At 39.7% G+C, this 27,775-nt stretch overlaps 3 protein-coding genes and 1 long non-coding RNA gene across 5 annotated transcripts in view; 2 read left to right on the top strand and 2 right to left on the bottom strand.

Moving 5' to 3' along the window:
• LOC134460769 (uncharacterized) overlaps positions 1 to 15,311 on the bottom strand; it is a 60,643-nt gene extending 45,332 nt beyond the window's left edge. Inside the window, exons 1-2 of the long non-coding RNA XR_010037165.1 lie at positions 14,940 to 15,311; positions 13,477 to 13,608 (exon numbers count right to left, since the gene is read on the bottom strand). This is a non-coding gene — a long non-coding RNA (uncharacterized LOC134460769). The remainder of the gene's footprint in view (positions 1 to 13,476; positions 13,609 to 14,939) is intronic.
• egfl6 (EGF-like-domain, multiple 6) lies at positions 54 to 17,308 on the top strand. 2 transcript variants are annotated; one of them, XM_063213306.1, is made up of 13 exons: positions 54 to 424; positions 2,346 to 2,449; positions 2,608 to 2,700; positions 3,091 to 3,210; positions 3,860 to 3,979; positions 4,748 to 4,882; positions 4,973 to 5,095; positions 6,140 to 6,196; positions 11,098 to 11,364; positions 14,543 to 14,617; positions 14,724 to 14,819; positions 15,327 to 15,592; positions 16,490 to 17,308. In XM_063213306.1, the coding sequence occupies exons 1-13, from the start codon at positions 351 to 353 to the stop codon at positions 16,595 to 16,597; spliced, it is 1,638 nt and encodes a 545-aa protein (XP_063069376.1). In that variant the 5' UTR covers positions 54 to 350; the 3' UTR covers positions 16,598 to 17,308. The 2 variants fall into 2 exon arrangements, with proteins under 2 accessions (XP_063069376.1, XP_063069377.1); XM_063213307.1 differs by lacking the exon at positions 6,140 to 6,196.
• A 2,568-nt stretch (positions 17,309 to 19,876) lies between these two features.
• rab9a (RAB9A, member RAS oncogene family) lies at positions 19,877 to 22,586 on the top strand. Its single transcript, XM_063214480.1, has 3 exons — positions 19,877 to 20,024; positions 20,817 to 20,957; positions 21,267 to 22,586. The coding sequence occupies exon 3, from the start codon at positions 21,392 to 21,394 to the stop codon at positions 21,995 to 21,997; it is 606 nt and encodes a 201-aa protein (XP_063070550.1). The 5' UTR covers positions 19,877 to 20,024; positions 20,817 to 20,957; positions 21,267 to 21,391; the 3' UTR covers positions 21,998 to 22,586.
• A 2,317-nt stretch (positions 22,587 to 24,903) lies between these two features.
• Positions 24,904 to 27,680, bottom strand: trappc2 (trafficking protein particle complex subunit 2). The gene is made up of 5 exons (XM_063214479.1): positions 27,585 to 27,680; positions 27,114 to 27,221; positions 26,153 to 26,296; positions 25,546 to 25,632; positions 24,904 to 25,226 (listed from the first exon to the last, which is right to left on the bottom strand). Exons 2-5 carry the CDS (start codon positions 27,204 to 27,206, stop codon positions 25,128 to 25,130), a joined length of 423 nt encoding a protein of 140 aa, XP_063070549.1. The 5' UTR covers positions 27,207 to 27,221; positions 27,585 to 27,680; the 3' UTR covers positions 24,904 to 25,127.
• Positions 27,681 to 27,775: the final 95 nt, after the last annotated feature.

The following is a 27,775-nucleotide window of genomic DNA, read 5'->3' as shown; positions in this document are numbered from 1 at the left end:
ATAGAGAGAGAGAGAGAGAGAGAGAGAGAGCGAGAGAGAGAGAGAGAGAGAGAGAGAGAGAGAGAGAGAGAGAGAGGACAGTGCATGTCGTTCGTGTAAAGCAGAGTGTGCACTCACTCCAGAGATTGCTTTGCTGCTTTCCTTGAGTACTACAGCCTGGACCCTCTTGCCTTGCCTTGCCTGCCTTGCCTGCCTTGCCTGGGTGAATGGAGTGCAGAGCCTCAGGGAAAAGGAGAAGAACAAAGGGAACAGAATAAAGAACCACTGGGACAGACACAAGTGTGGGAGAGAGCTTGAAGAAAAAGGGAAAGCAGTGAAAGAAGAAAAGACTGCATTTACTCCTCACAGCCATGCAGTCGTTCACCTGGATCAGTGGGCTATTGCTGCTGCTGTATTTCTCATCAGGGAATGCCAACTTTTCCAGGTGAGTGGAAACACTAACAAAAGTAATATTGTCATGGCCTGGATTTCCGAGCCAAGGCACTGCACTTTGCATTATTTGGCTTCAAGTGCGGCTGCAGTTAACACATGACATGTATGGACTTGGCTAATGTGGTAATGTGGCAAATGGCAACACAGCTCCTCTCTATTCTTTTAATGCTGAGGTTACATGTCAACAAAGTTAAAACGGCCATAAACTTAGTAGGGAATATTGGTGAATATAACACTCAAGAGTTATATTATATATATATATATATATATCACTCGCAAGATCTGCATGATGTATTGTGTGTGGCATGGCTACTTTCAATGGATTGGGCTATTATTGTTTGCACGGTGCACAGCTGTAGAATAAAATGTATGCGGTTAATGTCTACTAATAATGGCTTTTGGTGGCATGCACAGGCACACTCTCTGTCTATGCCTACCGCCACATTGACTAATGCATGGCATGGCATTCTGTCCACTATACTATAACTGGAATGGCTCCGTCCTCCAACAACACAGTAGGGCACCTGTTGCAAATGCAGCACAGCACAGCACAGCACCCCTCTCTGCTATTCTGGTTAATGTCCATCAGGTCTCAGATTCCTCCAGTCACTCCGGAGCCCGCGCTGCTTTTAGGAAGCCACCAGAATGTCAAACATCTGGGGCATTGAACAAGGTTGCCAGATGTGACTGATGGTTGTCAGTCCAAAAATTGCTCAAACCCCAACTGGAAGCACTAAATCCCGCTCAGTTTAAATTAATTTCAATTGATTTCCATGGCCATGAATTGGCTTAAAAATCCACCCAAATACCCCCCCAAAAAATTTAACCACAGATGACCATCCTAAGCAGCCCAATTTGGCAGGAAACCGCCAATCTGGCAACACTGGCATTGAAGTGGGAAATGGTATACACACTTACAGAGTGGGATGTAGGTTAGGAGTGCACCTAATCCATTTTTAAATAATGCTGACATGGAGAGACCAGGTATTGTGTGACATTCGGCCCCTGCTAAGTGTAGCCCTTCCTAAAAATGAAGACAAGGTTATATACGTTACACAGAGACATACATATCCTTTGGCGACACAGAGGCTCGCTGCAATTTTAGTGGGGGGGCATTTTAAAAGGAGTCACGTGCCATCTGTTCCTGTGACTTGGTCATCAAGTCCGGGGTTTAATTATAGTGGAAATGTGGTAAAAGTGGAAGAGCAAGCTCCTGCGGGAGGTGTCTGGTTAGCACTCCTGTGGAAAGAGACAGAGAGAGAGAGAGAGAGAGAGAGAGAGAGAGAGAGCGAGAGAGAGGGAGAGAGAGGGAGAGAGAAAGAAAAGAAAGACAGGCAGAGAAAGAACGAGACAGACAGAACCATATCCTGTCTGCATGAATTCTCGTTAAGGGTCACTTGCACAGATGGGGATGGGGCTTGTTTACTTTAAACAGTTTGTTGTCCAACTATCCATGAAGACCAAAAGGGAGCATCCCCTTATAGCCATATGTCTGCAATCTGCGCACGCTGAGTACTAATGCCAAAACATCAAGGCAAAGGCATCAGGGCACAAAGGCTGTCCTTGCCTGTCATTACTAGTTGAAAGGGAATTTGATTAACTTATCAGACATACCGTACATCAGAGAGTTTTTATTGCAGAATGACGTATCCACCTTAACTGTTGCATTTTATTATTGGAAATGACTGCTCAGAAGTCCCATCATCTATGTATGAATTATTGCCATTCAAATATTTCGAGAACACACTTAAACCTGTATAAAATGCATTTCGCGACACAATGCAATGGAATGCCCAAAACAAAAATGTCCCAAAATGTTCCAAAATGGATATATTGTACAGCATTTTACAACAAAGCTCTTCATCTAATTGTTATACGGTGATGATCCAACTTCTCTTCTCTAAAAAAAACAGGCAGAGCAGACAAGTCTCGTCTGCCCACCCTGGCGTGTGTCGTTATGGCAGGAAACTAGAGTGCTGCTACGGCTGGAAGAAAAACAGCAAAGGTCAATGCGAAGGTAAGGATTTAACAGTCGACAAGCTGTAGGCCTGTGGTGGTTAGAATGGCATCCAGGAGAAGTAATAGAAGAACATATTAAGTGAAATTCTTCCAGGAAAAGAAAACCACCAGTCTTATTATGTCTCATGCATCGCCCCTGCTTAAATACTTCCCCAGCTCAGTGTGATCACGGCTGCCAGCATGGAGAGTGTGTCGGCCCCAACAAATGCAAATGCCTTCCAGGATACACCGGGAAAAGCTGTAGCCAAGGTCAGTGGCTTGCATTATATGCTGTTTAGTAACCCTTTCCTCAGTGATATTTGTTTAGTTTGGTTGTTCCCAAACTGTGGGTCGGGACCCCTTGGGGGAGTCACAGACAGAATGACTTTATAAAAACTGGGGGAAACACTGCTTAATAGTTAAAATAACCCCATAAATTAGTAAGAGTACTGTCTTATAAGGCCAATACATGTTTTTACTTTTCCTGTGCATATCAAATTTGAACTTAGAAATATTAACAGACAATTAATGTTTGCCGTTTGTTATGGGGGGGGTCGTATTCTTAGGTGCACACGGGGGTCTCAGCAGAAAATGTTTGGGAACCACCACCGGTTCAATTCATGACCACCTCTTCCTGTGACTTCCTGTGTGTTTGTGCAGATCTGAATGAGTGTGGCCTGAAGCCCAGGCCGTGTGAGCACCGCTGTATGAACACCCATGGAAGCTACATGTGCTACTGCCTCAACGGATACACACTGATGCCAGACGGCTCCTGCGCCAGTGAGCAAACACGTTTTCGACCTCAGCCACTGTAGCAGGCTTTTTGTCTAAGGCTGTGACTGAAATATTCACTTGTTCGCAGAGTTGTATGAAGTAGAAGTAAAAGTACTCTTACAGGTGTAATTACAACACTGGGAGTATGATATTACAAAGTTGAAACCATGTAATATCATACCACTAGTGCTAATTACATGTATAAGAGTACTTCTACTTCTACTTTACACAACTCTGCTTGTTCATCATATAGTGCACAGCAATATCCTGCAAGTTAAATTATTTTGTTTCCCACATAGAGCACTAAATAGTCAACAAGTAAACATAGCAGATTCGTTTTAAACATCCTCTTAACTATGAGCAATGGGTATATTATGTTGATTTCCATGCAGGGCACCAAATGCCCAACACATGAGCATGGTATACAGTATTCACACTGAAAGTCCACTATAAAACTATGCACTCTTACAGAGAAGTATGATATTACTTAGTTGAAACCCTGTAATATCATACCAGAAGTGTTGTAATTACATCTGCAAGAGTACTTCAACTTCTACTTAATACAACTCCGAAACTATGAGCTGTAATGGTAATACTGTATGGTGAATATGTCATTCTCCTGACTCTCCATTTGTACTATATTGCGGCTCGGCAGATTCAAGGACCTGTGGCTTGGCCAACTGTCAGTACGGCTGCGAGGAGGTGCAGGGGGAGACGCGCTGTCTCTGCCCCTCCACAGGCCTCCAACTGGGGCCAGACGAGAGGTCCTGTGTGGGTGAGCAAAGAAAATTATTACTTGCTATGCTAGCTATCACACGTCATCAACCTTGTCCAGTGGTTTTCAAAGTGGGGACCGCGGACCCTTGGGGGGGCACAGGAAGGTGCTAAAGGAAGGTGCAGATTAGCTGCACATTGCACAGTAAATTCTGCAGTGCTCATTTAACACTTAGAGAGTTGATTTGACATCATTTGGACTCAAATGAACTCTCTAAGTGTTGAAATAACACCGCAACATTTACTATGGCTGCACATGATGCTGACCACTGTTCACGCCACATGAAAGCAGATCAGCTGTCAGCCAGAAGCCAAACAGCTATTACACATATGGGCAAGCAAATGGTCTGGCTGCGGACCGTTGGAAGCCATGGGGGGAAATAATGTAGTGTTTCCTAAACTGAAATACTACCACTGCAGCAAAATTAAGCCCTTAGCGCAAAGCCTATGTTATAACCTTACTGACACCAAAATTGTAATGGCTATGTCTTTACCTGTAACTTAAGGCTCTTGGTACTGTCATAGCAATGTTGTTATGGTGTAGTTGAGTATTTTCAACAAATAGTGAATAGGCTCGCCGGCAACCCCATCTGCAGTAAGAGGCTACAGTAAAAACCACATTGTTCCATTTATGACTAAACCATATAAAATGGGTGGCAGCCTTACTGTACACATCATCATACCATTTCTTTTTCTGTAACATTGACAATGGTATTTTTAAATGCTTTAAAGATGTGATAACTCTGATCCTTCATCTGTTAACCTTTAGATATTGACGAGTGTGTGACGGGACAAAATCTGTGTCCTTTCAACCGACGATGTGTCAACACTTTTGGAAGTTACTTCTGCAAGTGCCAACATGGCTTCGACTTGAAATATGTCGATGGGAAATATGACTGCGTAGGTAAGGAGATATGCCGAGGAAAGATTCACGAGCAAATACATCTGAAAATATGATGAACAGGCTTATGACCGCATGCTGTGTCAATTTCAGATGTTGATGAATGTATCATTGGGACCCACAAGTGCAGTCATCATGCTGAGTGTATCAACACGGAAGGATCCTACAAATGCAAATGCAAGAAGGGCTTCCGAGGCAGTGGCATTGAATGCACAGGTACCCTAGAACCACAATTCTCAACCATCCACTGTGAGAACACTCAGATTCAGCAGAGAACATAGAGTTACTTATAGCAACTACAACTTACTACTTACAGTAGGCTAGACTTATAGTAACTACGTATAACTATAACATAACTTTGAATGCACAGGTACCACGGAACCACTATTCTCAACCATGCCCAATGAGAACACTCAGATTCAACAGAGAACGTAGAATTGTGAAGCCGGTGTGTGTATGGTAAAACCAGAGAGAATACATGAAGAGGAGTAGAAATGAATGAAAAAATATGGAAAGGAAAGGAAAGAAAAGAAAGGAATGAAAAAATATCTTTGTTAAAACCACTACCTTTGTGGCATACTTTTCAGTTGCCCCATAATTCATCTGCACTGTTTAGGAAAAGACACATGAAAAAGTCAACAAATAAGAGTCCTGCCAAAAGCTGTTTCCTGTTTTCAGACCTGTACTGAACTCCACAGATGTTAGCCAGGGAGAGGCTGTGATTGAAATCACACCTGTGTAAATATCTGCCTTTGTACCAGACACACACACACGCATACACACACACACGCACACACACACACACACACACACACACACACACACACACACACACACACACACACACACACACACACACACACGCATACACACACACACACACACACACACAGTGCTCTGAAGGACAGAGAGAAAGGTTGGCCAGGGAAAGACACCATGGTGAAATCCCTGAACAAGACAGGATATCCTTGAGAGCATAGGTGGTAGGGCACACCCAGAAGAAGGCTGATTGCTTTTTTTTATATCAGGTGCCTATACTAAAAAGCTGGTTCAGGATAAGTTTAGGTTAAGTCAAGAGGTAAATCATCTAATACAAGAGCTTTTCTTAAGAAAATGAGGACTCCAGGCTCTTCTAATAAATGATTTACATCTTAACTTAACCTTTACTTATCCTGAACCAGCTTTGTAGTATAGGCCCCAGGTGGCTATTGTGTATAGGGAGCATTTGTGACCAACGAAGATTGCCTCTGTGTTTTGTAGTCAAACCCTTTTATCAGAGTGCTGGAGACCAGAGCAGAGGACATGTGTTCCCCAATGGTGAGACAGTATGCAGCTCAAAGCAAGGCTGCCCATTTTTTAGGGCTCTAAATTAACATTTTTCATCACCAGCCAGCATGGCTATTAATCTTACTAGACAAACACACACTCACTAATGAGTCAAAGTGGCTAGTAGGTAGGTATTTTCTACCAGCCAAAATGAAATTTCACCAGCATTTGGCCGGTGTTAATTTAGAGCCCTACTGCTTTTGACCTGCACATGCATCCTTCTCGCCGTGTTCCAACTGCTGCTTCCTCTCCGCTGTGTTTTGTAAGTCTCTTCTGCTTTGTGCTGTGCATTCTCTACCTCTAGCGAGAGCTCAAGGCAAGGCAGGCTGCCAGTAAACCGCACAGCTGTTTTTGTTTCGCTTCTAGCCAGCCCAGCACGTGACCATGTTATGGCTTACAGATGTAATGACCCAGGTCAAAAAAATGTGTACTTAAGTGTACTTTAAATATATTTAATTTTCAGAAAGTATATTTTAAGTACACTCTATTTATCAAGTACAGTACTTAAGTATGGTATTTAAAAATATACTTATAGCTTAGTGTATTTTAAATATATTTTAAAATCATTTGTATTATTAAAGTTATGTACTTAAATATAGTTTTATAAAATATACTGTTAGTGTATTGTATTTTAAATGTATTTTAAGTATATTTGTATTTTAAAAGTAATGTGCTAAGTGTAGTATTGTAAAATATACTATTAGTGTATTATATTTTAAGTGTATTTCAAGTATATTTGTATTTTAAAAGTAATGTGCTAAAGTGTAGCATTATAAAGTATACTATTAGTGTATTATACTTTAAGTGTATTTTAAGTATCTTTGTATTTTAAAAGTTATATACTTCAGTGTAGTATTATAAAATACACTATTAGTATATTGTATTTTAAGTCTATTTTAAGTACATTTGTATTTTAAAAGTAATGTGCTAAAGTGTAGTATTGTCAAATATACTATTAGTATATTGTATTTTAAGTCTATTTTAAGTACATTTGTATTTTAAAAGTAATGTGCTAAAGTGTAGCATTATACAGTGTACTATTAGTGTATTATATTTTAAGTGTATTTTAAGTATCTTTGTATTTTAAAAGTTATGTACTTAAGTGTAGTATTATAAAGTACACTATTAGTGTATTGTATTTAAATGTATTGTAAGTACATTTGTATTTTAAAAGTAATGTGCTAAAGTGTAGTATTGTCAAATATACTATTAGTATATTGTATTTTAAGTCTATTTTAAGTACATTTGTATTTTAAAAGTAATGGGCTAAAGTGTAGCATTATAAAGTATACTATTAGTGTATTATATTTTAAGTGTATTTTAAGTATCTTTGTATTTTAAAAGTTATGTACTTAAGTGTAATATTTTAAAATACACTATTAGTGTATTGCATTTAAATGTATTGTAAGTACATTTTTATTTTTAAAGTAATGTGCTTAAGTGTGGTACTGTTAAATATACTATTAGTATATTCAATTTTAAGTCTATTTTAAGTACATTTGTATTTTAAAAGTAATGTGTTAAAGTGTAGTATTATAAAATGCACTATTAGTGTATTGTATTTAAATGTATTGTATTTGAAGACATACTATTGGTGTAGTATATTTTAAGTGTATTTGTATTTTAAAAGTAATGTGCTAAAGTTTGGTATTAGAAAGAATATTTGAAACGTACTTAAAGTTAAGTATGGTTTTAGTATATTAAGTACACTTGTACAAAGTTTGATTTTAGTACCAAAAAGTAAACTTAAAATGTGTTAAAGCTCTACTTAATTATATTTCCAGTGTATTTAAGTATACTATAAGTTGTCCCAAAATAACACAACTTAAGTATGTACTTCTGCAGCATGCTATAAAGTGCTTTCTCATGACCTTGAAATATATTTGTAGCATACTTCAAATAGTTACACTTAACCACATGTTAAAGTACACATTAAACATCTTTTAAAGTGAATTAGTAAGTATATTTAAAATGTACTTACATTTAAGTATGATTTTAGTATATTAAGTACACTTCTGCAAAGATTGATTTTAGTACCAAAAAGTCAGCTTAAAATGTGTTAAAGCTCTACTTAATCATACTTCAAGTGTATTTAAGTATACTATACGTTGTCCCAAAATAACGTTCTTTAAATACACACTTTTGAAGTATATTCTAAATACAAAAATACATACTTATTAAGTATATTAAGTACACTTTTTTCACCTGGGTACTTTTTTTAAACCATCATTTTAGTGTATTTTAACCTAGGCTTATTTATTCATTATGCTTTGTAACATTAAATAACCTTCCACCTTCCATTTTGTTAATGTATTTTCATGGTAAAAACACCATATTGAAGAGCACAAACAGATCTTAAAAAGGCATATAAGGCCTTACCTATTAAACTTTTAAGCACAATACTGAAGTCTGTACTTAAGTTGTGTTATTAGTGTATTAAGTGCACTTTAAGTGTACTTTTTGGCGCACAAATTAAACATGTAAAAGTGTCTTTAATTCGATAAAAGCATACCACCACCAATGATTTCTAAGTATTATTGTTACAGTTTTTCTCGATTGCTTACACACATTTTTCGGAATCAGTTCTCGAATTCTCAGAACTCTACACACAAATCTCCAAACCTCACACGCAACGGGCAGAACTCTTCACTTCCTCTGAAAAATGCACGTCTTGTCTCAAAACAATGTACTCTCTTCTAAAAACCTCATTTTGTTCTCAAATGACACACTCAAGCAGTCATTTCAATACACTCTTATGTGAACCATTGAACACTAATATGCACAAGGTAAAACTCTATACTCAACTTGACACACAGTAGAAACTCATTTTCTTCACTGTTCTACTCACTAAAGAGGGTATTTTTCTGTAGTAAAATACTGAAATATTGTTTTTAGACTCGGAGTACACAGATGTGTGGCAAAAATATATTTTACATATTTTTCTGACATTTTTTAAAAATGTACTAATTTATTGTAAAATATTGGGTAACCACATGAAAGTGATCTCTTGTATAACATCTTTTGGAGTTCAAAAACTAAACAAATGTGTTTTCTCACTGCATCCACTCATGTTTTCATCAATATCACATGCAATGTGTGTCCCTATGGGGTGATGATTTCAGATTGTAAACCGGCATGAAGAGAGTTTGCCCATCTGATGAGGAAGTGAACATAGGGTGGCAGTTGAGTTTAGTATTTTGAATGGCAGTGTGTTCAATGCGACAACCAGGGTTTTTCTTCATGAAAATTGTGTGTAATCCAGAAAATTGTGTGTAGTGGTTTGAAAAGAGTGTGTTTTAAAACTGAAATGTGAGTGTAAATAAGGAATTGTGTTTAGTGTTCAGTGACATTGGTTAGGGGAGTTGGGAAATGGGTGAGATGTTCCGAGAATTGTGTGTGAAGTACCAGAACTTGTGTGGAGGCAATCGAGAAAAACTGTAAGTATATAAAAGTATACTTAAAGTGTACTACTCAAGACTATTACTTCAAGAACGTAATTGTGCATGTTGAAGAACAGGTAGTTGTGGTCTAGTGGTTAGAGTGCAGGTCTGTGGTTCAGTGAATTGTGGGTTCAAATCCTGGTTGAGGCAGTGGTTGTTGTCTGAATTGAAGGTGAAAGGAAGGTTCATGTGAATGGCTGACGATTGTGAACAAGACAATGGAAATGAGTAATTAGATATTACATTGATGTTTTTTTCATATACTTTTGAAATATATTTAAAGTGTACTTAAAATAAATATATTTGAAATGTACTTAAAGTAAAGTATGCTTTAGTACATTAAGTGCACTTGTACAAAGTTTGATTTTAGTACAAAAAAGTAAACTTAAAATGTGTTTAAGCTCTACTTAATCATACTTCAAGTGTATTTAAGTGCACTATAAGTTGTCCCAAAATAACACAACTTAAGTATATACTTCTGCAGCATGCTATAAAGTACTTTCTTGTGACATTGAAATAGATTTCTAATGTACTTAAATTGCACTTATCTGCATGCTAAAGTACACATTAAACACATTTTAAAGTTATTTGGTTAGTATACTTATAATGTACTTAAAGTTAAATATATTTTTAGTATATTAAGTACACTTGTACAAAGTTTCATTTTAGTACAAAAAAGTCAACTTAAAATGTGATTAAGCTGTACTTAATTATATTTCAAGACTATTTAAGTATACTATAAGTTGTCCCAAAATAACACAACTTAAGTATGTACTTCTGCAGTATACTATAAAGTACTTTCTCATGACGTTAAAATAGATTTCTAATGTACTTAAAATGCACTTATCCGCATGCTAAAGTACACATTAAACACATTTTAAAGTGACTTGGTTAGTATACTTATAATGTACTTAAAGTTAAATATATTTTTAGTATATTAAGTACACTTATACAAAGTTTAATTTTAGTACAAAAAAGTCAATTTAAAATGTGTTTAAGCTCTACTTAATTATATTTCAAGTACATTTAAGTATACTATAAGTTGTCCCAAAATAACATTCTTTAAATACACACTTTTGAAGTACACTTTAAATACAATAAAACGTACTTATTAAGTATATATTAAGTACACTTTTTTTTTACTTGGGGAATGCTTCATAGCGTGTTTGGCTATGTCAAAAAAAGGCATGAAAGAAAAAAAAAGTCTCATTAAGTCTGTTTATGAGGTGTCTAAAATGGCAAAACCTTAAAACATACTCCTTAAAAATATGAAGCTTCTCCCCAAATGCATTCGGATGTGGATCTCAGAACTGATGGAAGCAAAAACATCCTGAATAGTATACACGCACTTGCACACGCACACACATGCGCATGCCTCCACACACAGGCACGCACGCACGCATGCAAACACAGAAAATGTCTTTGACAGATGCAATCCCCCTGCCTCTGTAGCAATTCCAGACTCCCCACTGAAGCCCCGTAAGCCCGATGTTGAGCAGAGAAACGTGATTCCTGAGCCACCGGCGACCGAGGCAGCACCCCGCCTCCAGCCGTTTGACTATGATGGAGAGGTCTACATCGGCGGCCCTGGGGAAAACCAGGCCATCTTCCCCGAAGCCGAAGAGGAGTACGTTGAGGAGGAAGAGGCCGAGAGAGGAGATGGGGGCACGGAGGAGAACTACGTGGACAACGAGGAGCATCCCAGAGGAGATGTTTTCAGTGAGTTTCTTCTTCTACTAATTGAAAATCTGTATCGCTTTTTTCACAATTACATATCAGAATGGGCGTAATTTTAGGTGTGGATGATGGGGACATGTCGCTTTTCCCTACCACTTTTTCCACAAATATAATGCAAAAATAGAGTACCTGCAATTTGCCATATTAATGTCCCCACCTCTTTCCAGGCCAAACCTACACCTTTGCATATCAGACACAGACAAGTACATTCACAAACAATGCACTTGGGGGGTGGTGGGGTGATGTGCAGTAATGTAACTTGTGATTTAAGTCATTAGAGTTCTCATAAAGTCCAAGGGTCCTTGTGTGCCACTAAGCCACTAGATTTCCTGTGAGTTTCAATTTTAAACTCTGACAAATGACGGCCCAACAAAGAGCTGTTCAAAACTTTGAACTGCTGAATAGACCTTCAAAATGCACATCGTTCCACCCATGGGCTCCTTGAAAAAGCTCAACAACTTCAGTATACTACTACACTACTGCGCAATACATGACTTAGTTGGTCATTGAAATTCTGATAGGAGGCTGTGTTATAATGTGGCATCGCCGACACGGACAATGAGAATTCATATCAGAGTGGTCAAAATGATCAGAGCTGATGCAGTCTAAAGTCTAATCACAGGCAACACAAGTAACACCATGCACTTTGCCAATATTATTGTAAAGTGAGTTCTGGGCATAAGCATAGATTCCGGAGGCCGATTGTGTATAAGACTTCCAAAGGGTTTATTAACCGTTTATCAGCACACAACATTAAAGGCTGCTCCCCATCTAACTAATTCACTCCCAGTCTCCGTTTCCCTCCAGAGAGCTCACCGGTTCCTCCCCCCAGTGTTCCAAAATATATCACGTAAAAGTCCCAACACTTTGCTCTCTTCTTTCAACATAAAGGTGTTCGTATTTAAGTGTTACATTATCAATCTGTGCCAAGTTTTGAAATCTGTGTGCCTGCCTGCCTACCTGCCCGTGAAGGATTACTCCAACATTTTCAATAACCAGGTGCCACCACCCTCTCCAGTGCCAATACTACATGATGGGCTATACATGGGTTTACCGTTTGTAAACAATTCCTGGCTGCGTGACCCTGGCTGCACACTGTTCAACGTCTGATTGTTGGAAACTGTTGTCTGTCAAAAAATGAGCTCACGTGGTTGGCTGCCAGTATCTTGCCATTGCTCACAACACAAATGTTTGTAAACAAAACAACCTATGTATACTATAGGCATGTGTGGGCTGCTATCCACAGCGAGGATTCCAAGTCCCATTGAAAAAACACACATTCATTTTTCTCTACCCCTGTAAGATAGGAAGTACCAAAAATTGCCAGGAACCGAAGACTTCCTTCATGAAGTTTTTGTTTCATATTATTTCACTTTGGGACACAACTTTGGCCAGCCGAGTTAAGTCAATAATTGACGGATTGGATCTTTGCTTGTGTACTTTAATAGTTGTTTAGGGTAACACTGGGTTCATGCTGTATTCAGCTGCCAGGTGGTATTATGAGGATTAACGGTGCACAAAATGGATTTGTGTAGTCTTGGACAAACGTTTACAGAGCTTTTTGGTTCATTCTCTGACTCAAAACTCTTGTCTGAGACAAATGATAAGTAATTTGAAGAAATGTGTCAAAAAAAAGATTTATGTCAAAAATTCTCTGAAGTAACGTAATGACTCCCTTGTTGTTTCAATAACCAAAAACTTTGACAGAAGATAGTACATCTTTTGGGCAACCTGTCGTATGGATTTTTTAAAGATCCATGGGACTGTCAAACATAATCAAGTCTCTTGCATCTAACTTGAAATTGCAGATATAACAATATAAACACATTGTCACTCTTAAAAACAAATGTTTGACACCTGATCTCAAAGACAAATTCGTTATATCCTAGTCTGCATCTATGTGCACCTATATTTAAGCTTTAAGAAGTACTTTACATTTCCATAAGGCTAACACCAAAATGCCACACTAAAAAGTTTTGCCGATGCTGCTGTTTCAATTTCCCAATCAATCTGGAATGCACACAGTTTTAATGTCAAATAATACAAGGCAGCAGGACAGATACAGTACAAACAGACAAAGAAGGCACTGGATACCTCTTCCCTGCAGCTGTTGTTTAGGGTGCACTCTGCATCGGCATGCATGAAGAGTAAGTTGACAGCAACAATTCGGGGTCTTTGCTGCTTAATCTTGATCTTTATGGAGACAAGTCGAAACCTCTGTCTGGTCTGAGGGAGCAAGAAAAGACAAGTTCTGAGACATACAACAGCTTCAGGGAGGAATTCACAAGTGTGTGTGTGTGTGTGTGTGTGTGTGTGTGTGTGTGTGTGTGTGTGTGTGTGTGTGTGTGTGTGTGTGTGTGTGTGTGTGTGTGTGTATGAACCCCAAAACGTTATAGTCTCTCAGTGGTCTGTCCCCGGGGCAAAGAGGGGGGCCAAAGACTATGGGGCCTCTTATTATCATCCTGTGAAACAGCTGTTGAGCAAACATGCCTGGCTCAGACGGATACTCTGTCATCACGCAGCCAAGAAATCTCTTCAAACGCCAGCCTTCCCCCTCCACATTCAATTAGTAAAGCCCGGCTACATCTGGTTGTCTCTAGCAGGGCTTATAGACTTTGCTGGGTAATATCGGACTCTCTAGCTGAAACTGCAGTATCCTCTTTTCCCCTGGCCTGCTGGATATTTGCAGCAGACATGACAGGTAGACAGGTGGGCACACGCAGATGCGCATAGCTGTTTATATGGAGGGGAAAACCTTCAGAAAAGTATCTCTCTCTCTCTCTGAGGTCACAAATTCCTCCGATTTCAAAATTCCAGGTAATATTACTGTCATGGATGCGTATAATGCATTCATCACCTCTCTCGCTGTCTTCTGAAAGGAATATGTGTAAGACGGTAAGATGATAACATAGGTATACAGAGGACACAGGTGGCCGTCATAAAAACACAAATGTGGCTGACATTTCCAGAGCTCAAAAACGCTCAGCATTTTGTGATGCAGTTATGGGGTGGTCTGAATCCTTCCATAATTGCCTATTTTATGTCTGTGTAAAAAAACACAATTAACACACACAGAGAAGTAAAAACACAGAATGTCTAGAAATTTGTGCAAGAATCATATTAAAGTTAACTCTCTCTCTCTCTCTCTCTTTTTTTTCAGCTGCTGAGGACTTCAAGTCTGTGTATGGTCCCCCCACAGAAGTGAAAGAAATCCAAATAGATCCAACACAGGATGGTAAACACTGAGTTTCATCTGCACAAGATATTGAATGTCCAGGCTACTGCTTAAAGGTAATGCCTCATCACATGTTATGATCTTTGTTTTATTTTTTGGTTCACAGAGTTCATCACAGACTGCAACTTTGATCAAGGTGCATGCGAGTGGATGCAAGACCAGGAGGACGACATGGACTGGGGAGTTTCGTACCACGACAATGGTGACTGAAAAACTGAAAAGTTGAACAGAAAAACTGAAATGATTTCAGTAGCAATACCAGAATTGGTCAAACGAGAGGCAAATGTTGTGCTTTTCAGACGCCATCTTGCCTTTCTCTTACCATGATGGAGAGGTCATTGCAGTTGAAGGATGAGTCTTAGCATCACTGTGTCATCAGCAAATTTTCCAGACCTGGAATTGAGAGGATCAGTGCAGAGTGAATTAGTAGGAGTGAATTAACCTGTAAATTAACACTGACAAAATATGTCTTTCTTCTCAAAGCCTGGAGTATTACATGGCTGTAAGTGGTGCACTGGGAGCAAATGCTGTGGTTTACACTTTACAGACACCATCTTGCCATGATGGAGAGATGGTTGTTGTTGTCTTAAATATTATCGTGTCATCAGCAAGTTTTAGTCGAAAGTGAGAGCATCTGTGCAGCATGTTGAAGGAGTGAATCAACATGTGAATTAACATTGACAAAATAGAATGTCTTTTCTTCTCAAAGGTCTGGAGTATTACATGGCTGTCAGTGGTGCGCTGGGAGTGAAGCACGACGTGGCGCGGCTCAAGCTGCTGCTTAACGACCGCGCAAGGCGGGGAACCTTCTGCCTGACCTTCAACTACCACCTGGTGGGGCAACAGGTGGGCTCGCTGAGGGTGCTGCTGGATAACGGCACCGGCGGGCAGCTGTGGCAACGCAGGAGCACCCGCAACCAGGACTGGCAGACGGAGCTGCTCACCATCTCATGGGACGACCAGGCACCGGAGGCGGTAGGAGGACACTTGAATAATGTTCACTATTTGCCTGGTTACCACCAGACCTAATCACAAGTGAGATCGGAACAATTGTGTAGAACTAAAGGCAGTATGGGAGTTACAGTACAGGGGTGAATTTCCCGAAACCAAAGTTGCTTACTACATTAGCTACTTCGTTGCTTTCAATGCATTTTCCCATTGGTAACTACCGAAGTTGCTAACAGGCTAACAACTTCCCTTTTGAGAAACTCACCCCAGGCTAGTTCACAATGGCTTCACTATGGCTTTGTTACTTACAATCATGGGCGTAATTGTAGGTGTGGATGGTGGGGACATACCACATACCACACCACTTTTGAGATAAATCCAGCTTATCCCCACCACATTTTCACAAATACCATGCAGCACTCAGACAATGTGTCATTGTTATGTCCCCACCACTTTCCAAACCAAATCTACACCTTTGCTTACAATCAACACATTTTTTTCCCTTTATCACAGACACAACATTTGGTTGTTATTTTGTACCTTTGTTTTATTAAACTTGAATTATTGATCAGAATATATCTCATGGAAATGCTACAAGATGAATAGTAAGTAAAGATCCTTATTAGATGGCTTATTAGATGGATAAGTAAAGATCCTTATTAGCTTCAGAATGCAAAATGTACATATTTGATGTGACTATTATCTTAAAGAGTAGTCCTGCATAAACCAAAATGTAGATTAGTTACTGTACATCTCAAGGAATATGTGGCAGAATTTCCTTCTGAAGCTGGTATTTTCACTTGCATGAAGTGTTGACAGGCACATACCTGCATTTTAATGATGTTTTGTCGTACTGTAGTAGGTCTATATTTGCAGTGCACGTTGATACATGAAGTGTGAAATTGCACCCATCTGATTTTGCAGATTGTCTTTGAAGCAGAGAGGGGCAGAGGTGACCAGGGGGAAATTGGCCTGGACAATGTTGTACTGACCTCTGGGCCCTGCCAGGAAGACGACGCCACCCTCTTTTGAAGTACAGAGCTCAGTGCAATTGCATAAAATCACAACGAGCTAGTTCTCATCATCAAACAAACTGCAACCACAAGGGGCCTATACTAAGAAGCTGGTTCAGGAGTAAACCAGATTAGTTTAAGAGGTAAATCATCTAATAGAGGAGCATGGAGGACAGGTTCTTCTATTGGATGATTTACCTCTTCACTTAACCCAGTGTTTATTCTTGAATCAGCTTCTAGTATAACCCCAAGTTCATCCTGCCTTAAACAAAAAAGTGCTTGCTGACGACTGAAACGAATACATGAAAATCTCATGTATAAAACGAGCATGATTTTCTTCAACATGTTTGTGTTGGAATGTTATGTTATGTTGTAAAACTGAGGAAATTATTCAGTAAAGAGATACGTTAATTTCTCTTTTAGATGCACATTACTATATCGAAAAACTCAGGTGCGTGACATTAAAAAATGTCAAGTTTTTACTTTTGACACATGCTCTTACACACATTTCTGAGTTACTACAGTTCTGCACGTATAGCTCACAGCAGAACATAGTATGTGTGTAACATGTATAAGATACTGGATAGAACCACACAGATTATGGCGTTTTTGAAGGTTTATGAACAGTCTCTATTCATGTTCATGTTTGTGTGATTAAGTATCGTGAATGCATTAACTGCTGTACATTTGCTTCCATAATGTATGCCATTAAAATGTTTTCTTTTTTAAACTTTTTTTCCTATTCATTTATGAAATAATTGTTATCAGCTATGAATGAACATCAATTGACAAGGTCTTGTGAGGCTCTGATGACTGATGTCATGCCTTTAAAGTTTAAAAAGACATGTAAAGCTTAACACAATGATTTAGCTTTGTTTTTACTAAAGAATCCTCTACCATTCCCTCCTTGCACAAGTTGGGGTCAAATATTTCAGCAGTGGCACATTTTGACATGTCGCTGTAGTTTTTCTGTATTATGACTGTACAGGGTCGCTGCCAGCTTTGGCAAGGCCCGGGACAAAGACACATGAAGGGGCCCCAAACCTAATGCATACAATGTAATGATGATCCAGTTCTGGTCCCTCTCTCTCCCTGGGCACGGGACAACTGACTCCTTTGCCCCCCCTCTTGGTTTTCCTGACTGCATATCTAGTACAGATTACTCTGTTTTTTACACTATTGTTACTTTGGCTGGCCAGCAGATGGCAGTAAAAAAAACTTAAAACAAAGTGTAACTAAACCTCCCTATTCCATTTAAAGTCAATAAATACACAATACAGTTACCAAATATGATGGGAAATCAGTTGAAACTTCAATAGATCTGGAGCCCCAAAATGTAAAAAATCCTCATGCTTTCCACAAATCCAGTTGTAAGTTATTTTGTAATGTCTCCAAAATGTCAATCTATGTGTTATTTTTAAGTTTAGGATTTGATAGACACTAACGCTTTTTCCAGATTTTGAAGGGAAAGTCCACCATAGGCATGCACAGATAGGGACAAACCTTTTTGGAAGTTCCTTTTTTGCTTTTTGTTTGGTCACAATGTCCTGTGGTCCATATTTCACATGATCACATGCAAGTGTTTGGCAATCAAAGCATGTGGCAATAATGTCCAGATATAATAGCATCTACAATCTATAGGCAGCTGGAAATCCCACATGCCCCCCGCATCCCCTCGGACACCTGCCCTCAAAATATGTGCACGGCATGCCACTGGTGTCCACGGTCCTAAATTATTAGGTCTATTATTTGTGCATTTGTTGGAGTTGGCGTGGCATCTAACATTTGGAGGGGAGATAGGCCTATAGTAGGCTATCTGATTGAAAATTTAAAAAGTAGTGAAATTAAACAGGGATACCCAGGGATGGTGTGACAGGCTACACCCAGAGCCATTGATAACACTATTTCTATTTCTATTCATGACTCTGGCTACACCTAACAAGCTCTTGTAAGGAAAACATGGGGGGGGAATGTCTATCTGTGTGTGGCATTGCCAATGATATGCTGTAGGTGTGCAGAAAGTGCAAGGACAAAGCATGGGGGTATCCGTAATCTAACCCTACAAGATGAATCATCAAAAATATTGGTGGAGATGCTCCCAGACTTTCAGACAGGAACCATAGGCTATAACTTTTTTGTAAACTGATCAACTGATTCTTACACAAACATATAAAATAAATAGGCCTACAAAATAATGAATGTATATGCTATTCCGAAAACCTGCAATTAGATAGTTTTTTTTTTTCGACACTAGGCCAAAACATTGGCAAGACTCACCCCTTCTTCCTCTGTATCCAAGCGGGTGGCATGCATCACATTACTGCAAGGTGTGACCAGAGTGGATGCAGCAGGGTCACATGAGACTGGTCCGACCAGTGTTGCCAATTTAGCGACTTTGTCGCTAGATTTAGCGACTTTTGGCCACCTCTGGCGACAAAAAAAATCATCTAGCGACTTAGCGACTTTTCAGGCTCAATCTGGCCGAATCTAGCGACTATTTCGCTTGTCTTGTGAGAGGCAAATCAGTGTCCCTCCCCACGACACCACACAATGCATTTCCAGTGGCGGGTAGAGACAGACGTGATAGCCTACATGATGCACCACGGTGTGGCGACTTTTGTGATACGCACAGGAATTCTCATGCACGTACATCTGCTTGTATGAGACTACGGCAAGCGATATGGGACAAAGATATGGCAGGAACCGAATGTCAACATAAACCGAGATTGTAATCTTCGATATGGTCACCAAATGTTTTGGGACTGTCATTTATGTTATGCCTACACTTTGGAATTAGATCATAGTCTTGTTGTTACACAGGTATATTTGATTTACCTAAACTGTACCCTGTACTTAACTTTACTCGGTCTACCCTACAAGCATATGACAAATTTAAATGAGCACAGGCTGGCCGCACCGACCGCAGTGAATCTCGGGCATATGGCGACAAAAAACGAATTTAGCGCCTTTAGCGCCTTTTTGGTGCATGTGGCGACTTTTTAAAACGTGCTTTTTCAGTGACAAATGAATCGTTTTTCCACATAATTCTGACTGCGCCGCCGTCAGAAGCGTTTCCCACGGTTAAGCGGGGCTGCAGATAAGCTCTGATCTCCAAAAAGTAGCTAGCACCGCCCACTTGTACTGTGGACGAAGGCATGTGGGCACGTTTTCTGTAGATCAGCGCTCCGTGCGTGACATTGTGACGTCATACGTAACGTCATGACGTCATCTAGCGACTTCTAGCGACTTTTCAGCAAGCCCATAGCGACTTTGGCTGATTTTCTTTTGGCAACACTGGGTCCGACTCGGAGACAGTCTGGCCCTGCTACTAGTTCTAGCCAGCCATATCACTGGACTCCATTACACAGCTGGACGAATAGCCTGGCTGGAAAACATAGGAAAGAAGCATCGCGTATCAGTTAACTGTGGTCATGTCTTCATGAACAGTAAGTGTTATCTTGGAAATAGCTTTCAGTGCATAATCTACATTTATGTAGCCCTGATTAGCAATTTAGCTACATAATGTTAGCCATTGCTAGCTGACAAGCTACCTAAACATTACAACGCTAGCTAACAGTTTGCACATGAAAAACATTATTAGGTGTGCTGTCAGTGTTGATGTTTGAATGCGTGTGGCATTTTCAACCAGGAAAATAGATGGCCGTAATGTTTACTGTACGGGCTTGCTCTCAGATGTTAGTTGGACGGTAATTAGCCATTGGGTCAATACTGCAGCACTAGCTAACAACAAATGTTTGCTTCTTTACTACTTCCTTGTTGCATTGTCAGCGTAATTTTGACAGCTGTTCTGCTAATTCTTGTAAAACGACTGAAAGTGTTGATGAGAAGGTGTTTGCTTATGTATGGGTATATTAGGGCTATATTTTAATTCAGTCCATGGTTGTAAATCCAATTGCAGACGAAACTTGTGCTGAATGCTGATGTTTCTCTCTGGTGAACTGCCTCAAAATGCCCATCAGACCTCTGTGTTCATCATAACTCTTTGCTCAGACGTTTTTAAAAATAAGACATGAACATGGGCATTTTTCAGACGACCATTTGATAGGGGATGGCCCGATTAACATAACATGCCAAACCAAGTCTGACAAAGTTGTGTTGCATTTACCTTAGTGGGACTGATAACTTCACTGTTTCAAATCTACAAAATGAAATCCATGTCGTTTTGTTTTTCACCAATGACTTAGGTATTACACTAAATTGGTGTGGTTTTGTTACAGGTGGTCCACGTTGCCCCTCTGTTGCCCCATATGAAAATGACCAACGCTGTCCGCCTGTGCATGTGACCTCCACGACCAAGAGTAGCACATGATTCAGCCCAGCTGAGTGGTGAACAGGACAGCAAAACTGCCCACCCATCGGTGAGCTTTTTGCCCAGATTCTGAATTGATCACTCAAACCTTGCTTTGTTTTAATACAGCACTGCCAATTAGTCAATATGTTGATGATTAGGGTGTGTAGTTTTGGGGAATGGGGAACTTAGCCCAGATTCTCAATTGATCACTCAAACATTGCATGTATTTTTTTTTAAATACAGTACTGGCAATTAGTCAATATATTCAGGGCACTACACAGTTCATTACTTTAATAGAAGTGGAACGAATGAATGAATGAATGTCTTTATTTTTCTGGGACAACGAAATTTGTAAAGTGCAGATTTGTTTCTACAGGTTACTGGACACGCCTTGAATTTCCAAGATCCAATGGCACACGCCAGAGGTCCGTGTATATCCTTTTAATACAGAAAAGAAAACCATTCCAGACTGTTACCACAGAAAGCCTCCCGATTTGAGCCATGGCAAACAAGTCGTCCCTGCTGAAGGTAATTTTGCTCGGAGATGGCGGCGTGGGGAAATCCTCCCTGATGAACCGTTACGTGACCAACAAGTTTGACACTCACTTATTCCACACCATCGGCGTGGAGTTCCTCAACAAGGACCTGGAGGTGGACGGCCACATGGTCACGATGCAGATATGGGACACGGCGGGCCAGGAGCGCTTCCGCAGCCTCAGGACTCCCTTCTACCGGGGCTCCGACTGCTGCCTGCTCACCTTCAGCGTGGACGACAGCCAGAGCTTCCACAACCTGGGCAACTGGAAGAAGGAGTTCATCTACTATGCGGACGTCAAGGAGCCCGAGACCTTCCCGTTCGTGGTGCTGGGCAACAAGCTGGACGTGACTGAGCGCCAGGTGTCCGCGGAGGAGGCAAGGCAGTGGTGCCAGGAGAATGGGAACTACTCCTACTACGAGACCAGTGCCAAGGATGCCACCAACGTGGCGTCGGCCTTCGAGGAGGCCGTCAAGCGGGTACTGGCGATGGAGGAGCGGGGCGAGCATCTCATACCCACAGACACGGTCAACCTGCACAGGAAACCCCGCTCCGGTGCTGCCTGTTGTTAACTGTGGAAGAGACCTAAGATATATGGCAAAAAAGAACTAGCAAAAAAAGTCCCATGGCATGGCGTGCTGCCCCCACATCTCACACACATAATATCAATGCTTATTGCACATGGACAGACACACTAATAAGCACTGGATGGTTTCACTTGGTGACATTCCATTGAACTTTAACTCAGAAGCGTTGGGGCCGGAGCCCCTGATCAAGTTGTCAATGCTGATATGAAGGGTAGACCACGGATCAGTGTAAAATGTTTAATTGAGAGCCTGAAACAAAATTACTGATCAGCATTTGACGTGTTATGATGAGCACTATATTCTCTAATATTGTAACAATGACAAATTGTATTAAATATATTTTAAGTAATTTCAATTCCTCTAACTTAAAGATATATAATATATCCTGTTTTGGTGAAGGCATTTTTACACTGTTATTAAAATGTACATTTGTGGTGTAGGATCAAGTGCCAAAATGTGATGGAACAACGGATGGCATTGTTGTAAAGAATTCTTGATTTCAAGGAATTAGATCACTTTGTATAAAACTACTGTTCCCATAGGTGCAGAGAGATTAAAACAACTATGACACAAATGTCCTCAATCTTTTATCAATGGTTTCGGGAAGAAAATGCCATAGTGGTATCGCCTACTAAGGTGGTGTTTATCAGTGGTGAACAGTGAGTTGAGTCGATCATAAAAGGCGATGGACTGCAATACAGCTGCACTAGCGCTGTCTATTACAAGGAGACTTTTTTTTCAGTGCCACACCCTGTTTGCACTTGCAGGCTATTAACAATTCAGGCTGTGTGCTTTATTAGATACCTATGCATGCCTTTGTTCCTTTCATGTTTTACACATTAGAAACGTCTGAAAAGTTCACAGATCACATTACTGGTATTAAATAATCAGTTTTCAAACAAGTCTGGGCTCAATGACAATTTGAGCTTTTAAAGAAATGTAAGAATGATTAACCTAAATCCTGAGAGAACGACAAGAAACTCCACAACTGTGTGCAATGGATGCTTTTGATGACCATGTAGCAATATTAGTAATTTCAAGATGTTTCATCCAGGTTAAAAGTGATATGAATTACTTTCAATTTCAGTTAAACAGGAATGCAAAGTAACATACAAAGAAAGAAAAAAAATCACATGATTGAGATCTTCTATTTGACACCTGTGTATGAGGAAGTGATGCTTCTATCGCTGATCTTTTAATAGAGCACTACTTTTATTGTAACAGTATCAGGTGGTGAACTGCCGAAAGTGGGTATTACGCTACACAGTGGGTATTGTGCTACAGACTATATTATAGTAGGGAGTGATTACCGGTAGATTATTTATGTACAGTGAAACTAGATGTTAAGATGTTGCAGCCTGATCTCCAAAAATTCCGTGCTCCTGGACACGGAATTGTTTTCCGTGATGAGCACACGGAAGTGCTTTCTATAGGCTATTACCACAGCACTGTGTAACTATCATTAGAAAATACATACCAAATGCTAATCCTAAACAAAATAATGCTATAGCAATTTAAGTTGTGCCCTGACCAAAACATTCCCTAACCTTAACCTGTCATTAAAGACATATATTTGAGAAATACCTTTTCCAGTTCGTTGCTAGGCTATAAAATTCAGCTGTGCCCAGACCCAAACAATCCCTAACCCTAACCTTTCAGTAGAAAATGTTTTTTTTTGGGAAAAAATATTTGAAATTAGAAAAATCCTGAGAAAACACAAGACTGTGGAAACATAGAGCTATGGGAGTAACCTATAGAGAGAGCACTTCTCTGTGTCCATCACGGAAAACAATTCCGTGTCCAGGAGCACGGAATACAATTCCGTGTCCAGGAGCGCGGAATTTTGGCAAAATCCGTGCTCCTTGACACGGATTTTGTGCCCTTAATATCCGTGTCCAGGAGCACGGAATTTTTGGAGATCATGTTGGATGTTAACAAAAACCTGCTTCTTAAAAAAAAGAAAATTTGCTGTTCAAGACTGTTAAAGGGCAACTCCTGCCAATTTCAATGTGCTGTTGTATTGCTCACGCTACCCTTGACTTGTCAGTACCCGGTGACGCCGCAGTTTTTGGCCCAGCCCTTTCCGAGATATGAGCTATTCTAATGGGGGCAACTTTTGTTTACATTTTAGAAGAATGAGCATAGGCCTACTCCAAATATTTTCCCAAAAGGTATAAATGTTTGCTAGCTGTCTGCTGATGTTGCATAACCTTTTGGATGTTTTTGGGAATAAATAAAAATGTTTTTTGGAAATGTAAACAAAAGTTGCCCCCATTAAAATAGCTCATATCTCGGAAAGGGCTGAGCCAAAAAATGTGGCGTCACCGGGTACTGACAAGTCAAGCGTAGTGTGAGCAATACAACAGCACATTGAAATTGGCAGGAGTTGCCCTTTAAGAGTTACTTAATTGCTTTGTTCAGTAGTAATAGATCAGGTCTAAGCCGTAATTCTGGCTTCTAACTTAGTGTGGCAATAAGTGAAAGCAAGAAGTAATATTGGAAGGGAAACGTGATAGCTTCATAATGGTGCTACAGTGTTATCCATTTGTAATTCATAAATTGCATGTGTTGTTGATAAGCAACTACCGGTACAAATAATTCAATTGTTGGACTCACTGACACCTTGAAACTTTTTTTCCTATTGAGAAATGCCATTCAAAAAGGAAACACAAAAAAGGGTTAGTGCAACTGAAATGGGCAGGTGATGAAAGTAAATACACGTATTTAAGGCATAGAAGATCAGTACTAAGTTGATTAGGCCTTTGTTTTGCAAGGCCATAATATTCTCTTAATTTAGTCTGTATTGACATTAAAGCTGTGCCAGGGAACCTAAATATCTGCCTAAATCTATGCTCTGATATAATTTAAAAAAAAATGCTCGACACAAGAGGTTCTTTGAGATTAAAAGTAAATTTATAATTTGTGTCAATTCAATTTAACAGAAAGCAAGTACATTCCAGAAAAGTCAACATAATTTTACATAACTGACTGCAGACAGTATTGAGACATACAGGAAAAAGAATACAAACATAAAAATGAGAAACACTCTGTACAAAAGGGAATTGGTCCTCTCACAACCACCCAAGTCACCTTCATGAGTTTACAGTCCATTAACTCAGCTGAGTAGATGTTTCTTGCCAAGAAACTGTACTTTCCTATCGAAGGCCGTTGAGCGTATTGGAGCATTTACTTCATAAAATGGGTTCATAGCAAACTAGAAGGGGGAAAAACAAATAGAAATTAATGAACCAAACACAAGCAGGTAATTTAAATGCTTCAGGGTCTTCTACTTTTCCCCTTGGTGCTCATCAGTGAAGGGACTCTCAAACTTGGTCCAGGTAGACAAATGCGGAGATCGATTTGGATACGCCCGGAAGAAGGCCATGTGGGCCGAAATGCATAGGCATTGTAGCCAAATAAAAAAGGTGAAAAATTGCAACCTTGAGTGCCTCAGCATTCTACCTGGACCAAGAAATTAATGAACATTTTTATGCAGAAGCCTAGTCATGTTCCCCGCAATGAAAGATACCTACCTTGATATACAGGTCGTAAACATCATTGAAGAAGTTTTTGATTCCATCTTCTTGCCGCACATCATGAAGCATGATGAATCTCATATGTAGATAAAATGGGTTAAGGCATAATATGGCTCAGCAAAGACAAATGAAATCATTCAGGAGACAAAACAACTGCCAAATACTGAAGGACCTACACAAAAGTTGTCTTTGAAGTCAACTGATGTTTCTCTTGTCGCAAATTCGGCAACTCATTCCAATACAGTAAAAGATGAACATGGCATCTTGTTTTCTTAGATGCAAAACACTTGTGTTAAGTTTACCTGCCGTTAAACTACATGCAATCAGATTCTAGAAGTACAATACTGTACCTCCAAGCCATGCAAGCTCAAAACCGACAATTAAAATTGTCATGCAGTAGGTGATTAGCAGCAATATGAATTACTATTTGCACATGTTGTTTCATGTTAAGAGTATCTGGAATCTCACCTGTGTGTTGTCAAGTGAATGTAAAGGCATCCTACATTGTATCTGGCCTATCATCAATCAACTCTGAACTCACAATGAAACCATTCAATTGTAAAATTATACACAAAAATACTGTTGGAAGAGAGGAAAGGATATGACCTGCAGTGACAAATGCTGAAACAAACCATTCATTGAATTTATCCACAGTTTTGAGGTACATATTATTCGACAGCCACATGTTTTCGTCCACCAAATCAAGTGCTGCATGTGCAATGAACTGGTTCAGATGGCGGTGGTCATCCTAGAAAACAAGAGATAAATTTGTTATGCGTTAAGTTGATGTGTGTTACAACTGCGACAACAATTAGTTGGTACACTGCTCCAAAAATAAAGGAAACACCAAAACATGCAATGCAACTCCAGGCAAGTCATACTTCTGTGATCTCAGCATGTCCACTTAGGAAGAGTAGACCACAGGAGGGATTACAACCCAGCAGCGGGATCGCCATCTCCTTCCTTGTCCCAGGTGGCACAGGAAGAACACTGCCAGAGCCCTGATAAATTAGCTTGGCAAGCCACTGATGAACATGTTTCTGCTCAAATGGTCAGACACATACTTCATGAAGAGGGTATAAGGGCCCATTGTCCATACATAGGGTCAATGCATGCAGCACACCATGGTAGAGCAATATGCCTGAGAATATCAATATTGGCATATTCGCCATTCGTTCCCTGAACTATTCACAAATGATGTTGCAGGCAGCATAACCTTCTCAGCTTCATTTTCAGACTGTCACATGTGTTCAGTGTGAAGTGAACCTGCTGTGAAGGGCAAAGTGGCCAATATGGATATTTTCTCTGGTATAGGCAAATCACGCTTTATGGTGTCGAGTACATAATGGGCTTATTATCTCCAATTTCTAACTGTTGCTTGTTATATTTGCAGTATACAAAAAGGATTCACAATGATGAGTGTGTATCCCTAACTGGACATGCTGATATCAGAGAAGTATGGTTAACTTGCACTGCGTTATTTTGATATTGTTCCCTTTATTTTTGGAGCACTGTAGTTGTTGATATTTATGTTAACAACATGTTTATGAATTCCGTCAACAAACCTTTGACTCTGCTTTCCCAGGTGGTAGAAACTCCATCTCAAAGACAGGATTATCATGATGCCCAACCATGACAAAATAAAAACTTCCCGACATGTTTCCCTTCGGGAGCTGTGGAATCACATTTCTTAGGTGAGCAAATCAATAATCGGATGAGATGAGTCTCTGTATCATATGTTAATTAAACATGTGTTGTCAATGCATTTATGCGCCTGCATAAAGCAGAGTACATTTATCATTACACGTAGAAGTCTTCGAACAATTTTCAGGCTAAAACTGACAACCTAGGCTGGGTCTATGCACTGTAGGGTCGAGCTAACGTTAGCCTACCATAACAGACGTGATATTATCCATAGAAGGGCCCCTTTTACCACGTTATTGGTTCTTTTTGTGTCTATGTGCTCAACGGAATAGCCGTAATTATTTGTTTTCATGTGTCATAATGAAATAAAATGAAATAGTATCGTGTTTTACCTGTACAACAGAACTGCAGACGATGACAAACAAGCCCTTCCGGAGAAGTTGTCGCGCGATGATGACATCAGATCACGTGCCAGTGTTCATTTTTTAAATAAATAAAAAAAATCACATTTACACGGATACACATTTATACGTTTTTAGACGTGCAAATAGAAAACAATCTTTTTGTGAGTTTACGAAATTTG

Source organism: Engraulis encrasicolus, chromosome 13 (assembly GCF_034702125.1).
Source record: "Engraulis encrasicolus isolate BLACKSEA-1 chromosome 13, IST_EnEncr_1.0, whole genome shotgun sequence".
Lineage (NCBI taxonomy): Eukaryota > Metazoa > Chordata > Actinopteri > Clupeiformes > Engraulidae > Engraulis > Engraulis encrasicolus.
Note: the sequence above shows the minus strand (reverse complement) of the source record. Positions and strands in the feature narration are given on the sequence as shown.

Coding starts and splice junctions, on each gene's coding strand:
- egfl6 (XM_063213306.1), top strand. CDS start 351: ATGCAGTCGTTCACCTGGATCAGTGGGCTATTGCTGCTGCTGTATTTC. Junction 3,211..3,859: donor GCCAGACGGCTCCTGCGCCA/GTGAGCAAACAC, acceptor GCGGCTCGGCAG/ATTCAAGGACCTGTGGCTTG. Junction 4,883..4,972: donor TGGGAAATATGACTGCGTAG/GTAAGGAGATAT, acceptor TGTCAATTTCAG/ATGTTGATGAATGTATCATT.
- rab9a (XM_063214480.1), top strand. CDS start 21,392: ATGGCAAACAAGTCGTCCCTGCTGAAGGTAATTTTGCTCGGAGATGGC.
- trappc2 (XM_063214479.1), bottom strand. CDS start 27,206: ATGTCGGGAAGTTTTTATTTTGTCATGGTTGGGCATCATGATAATCCT. Junction 26,297..27,113: donor CTGGGAAAGCAGAGTCAAAG/GTTTGTTGACGG, acceptor CTTGTTTTCTAG/GATGACCACCGCCATCTGAA. Junction 25,227..25,545: donor TTTACGACCTGTATATCAAG/GTAGGTATCTTT, acceptor TCCCCCTTCTAG/TTTGCTATGAACCCATTTTA.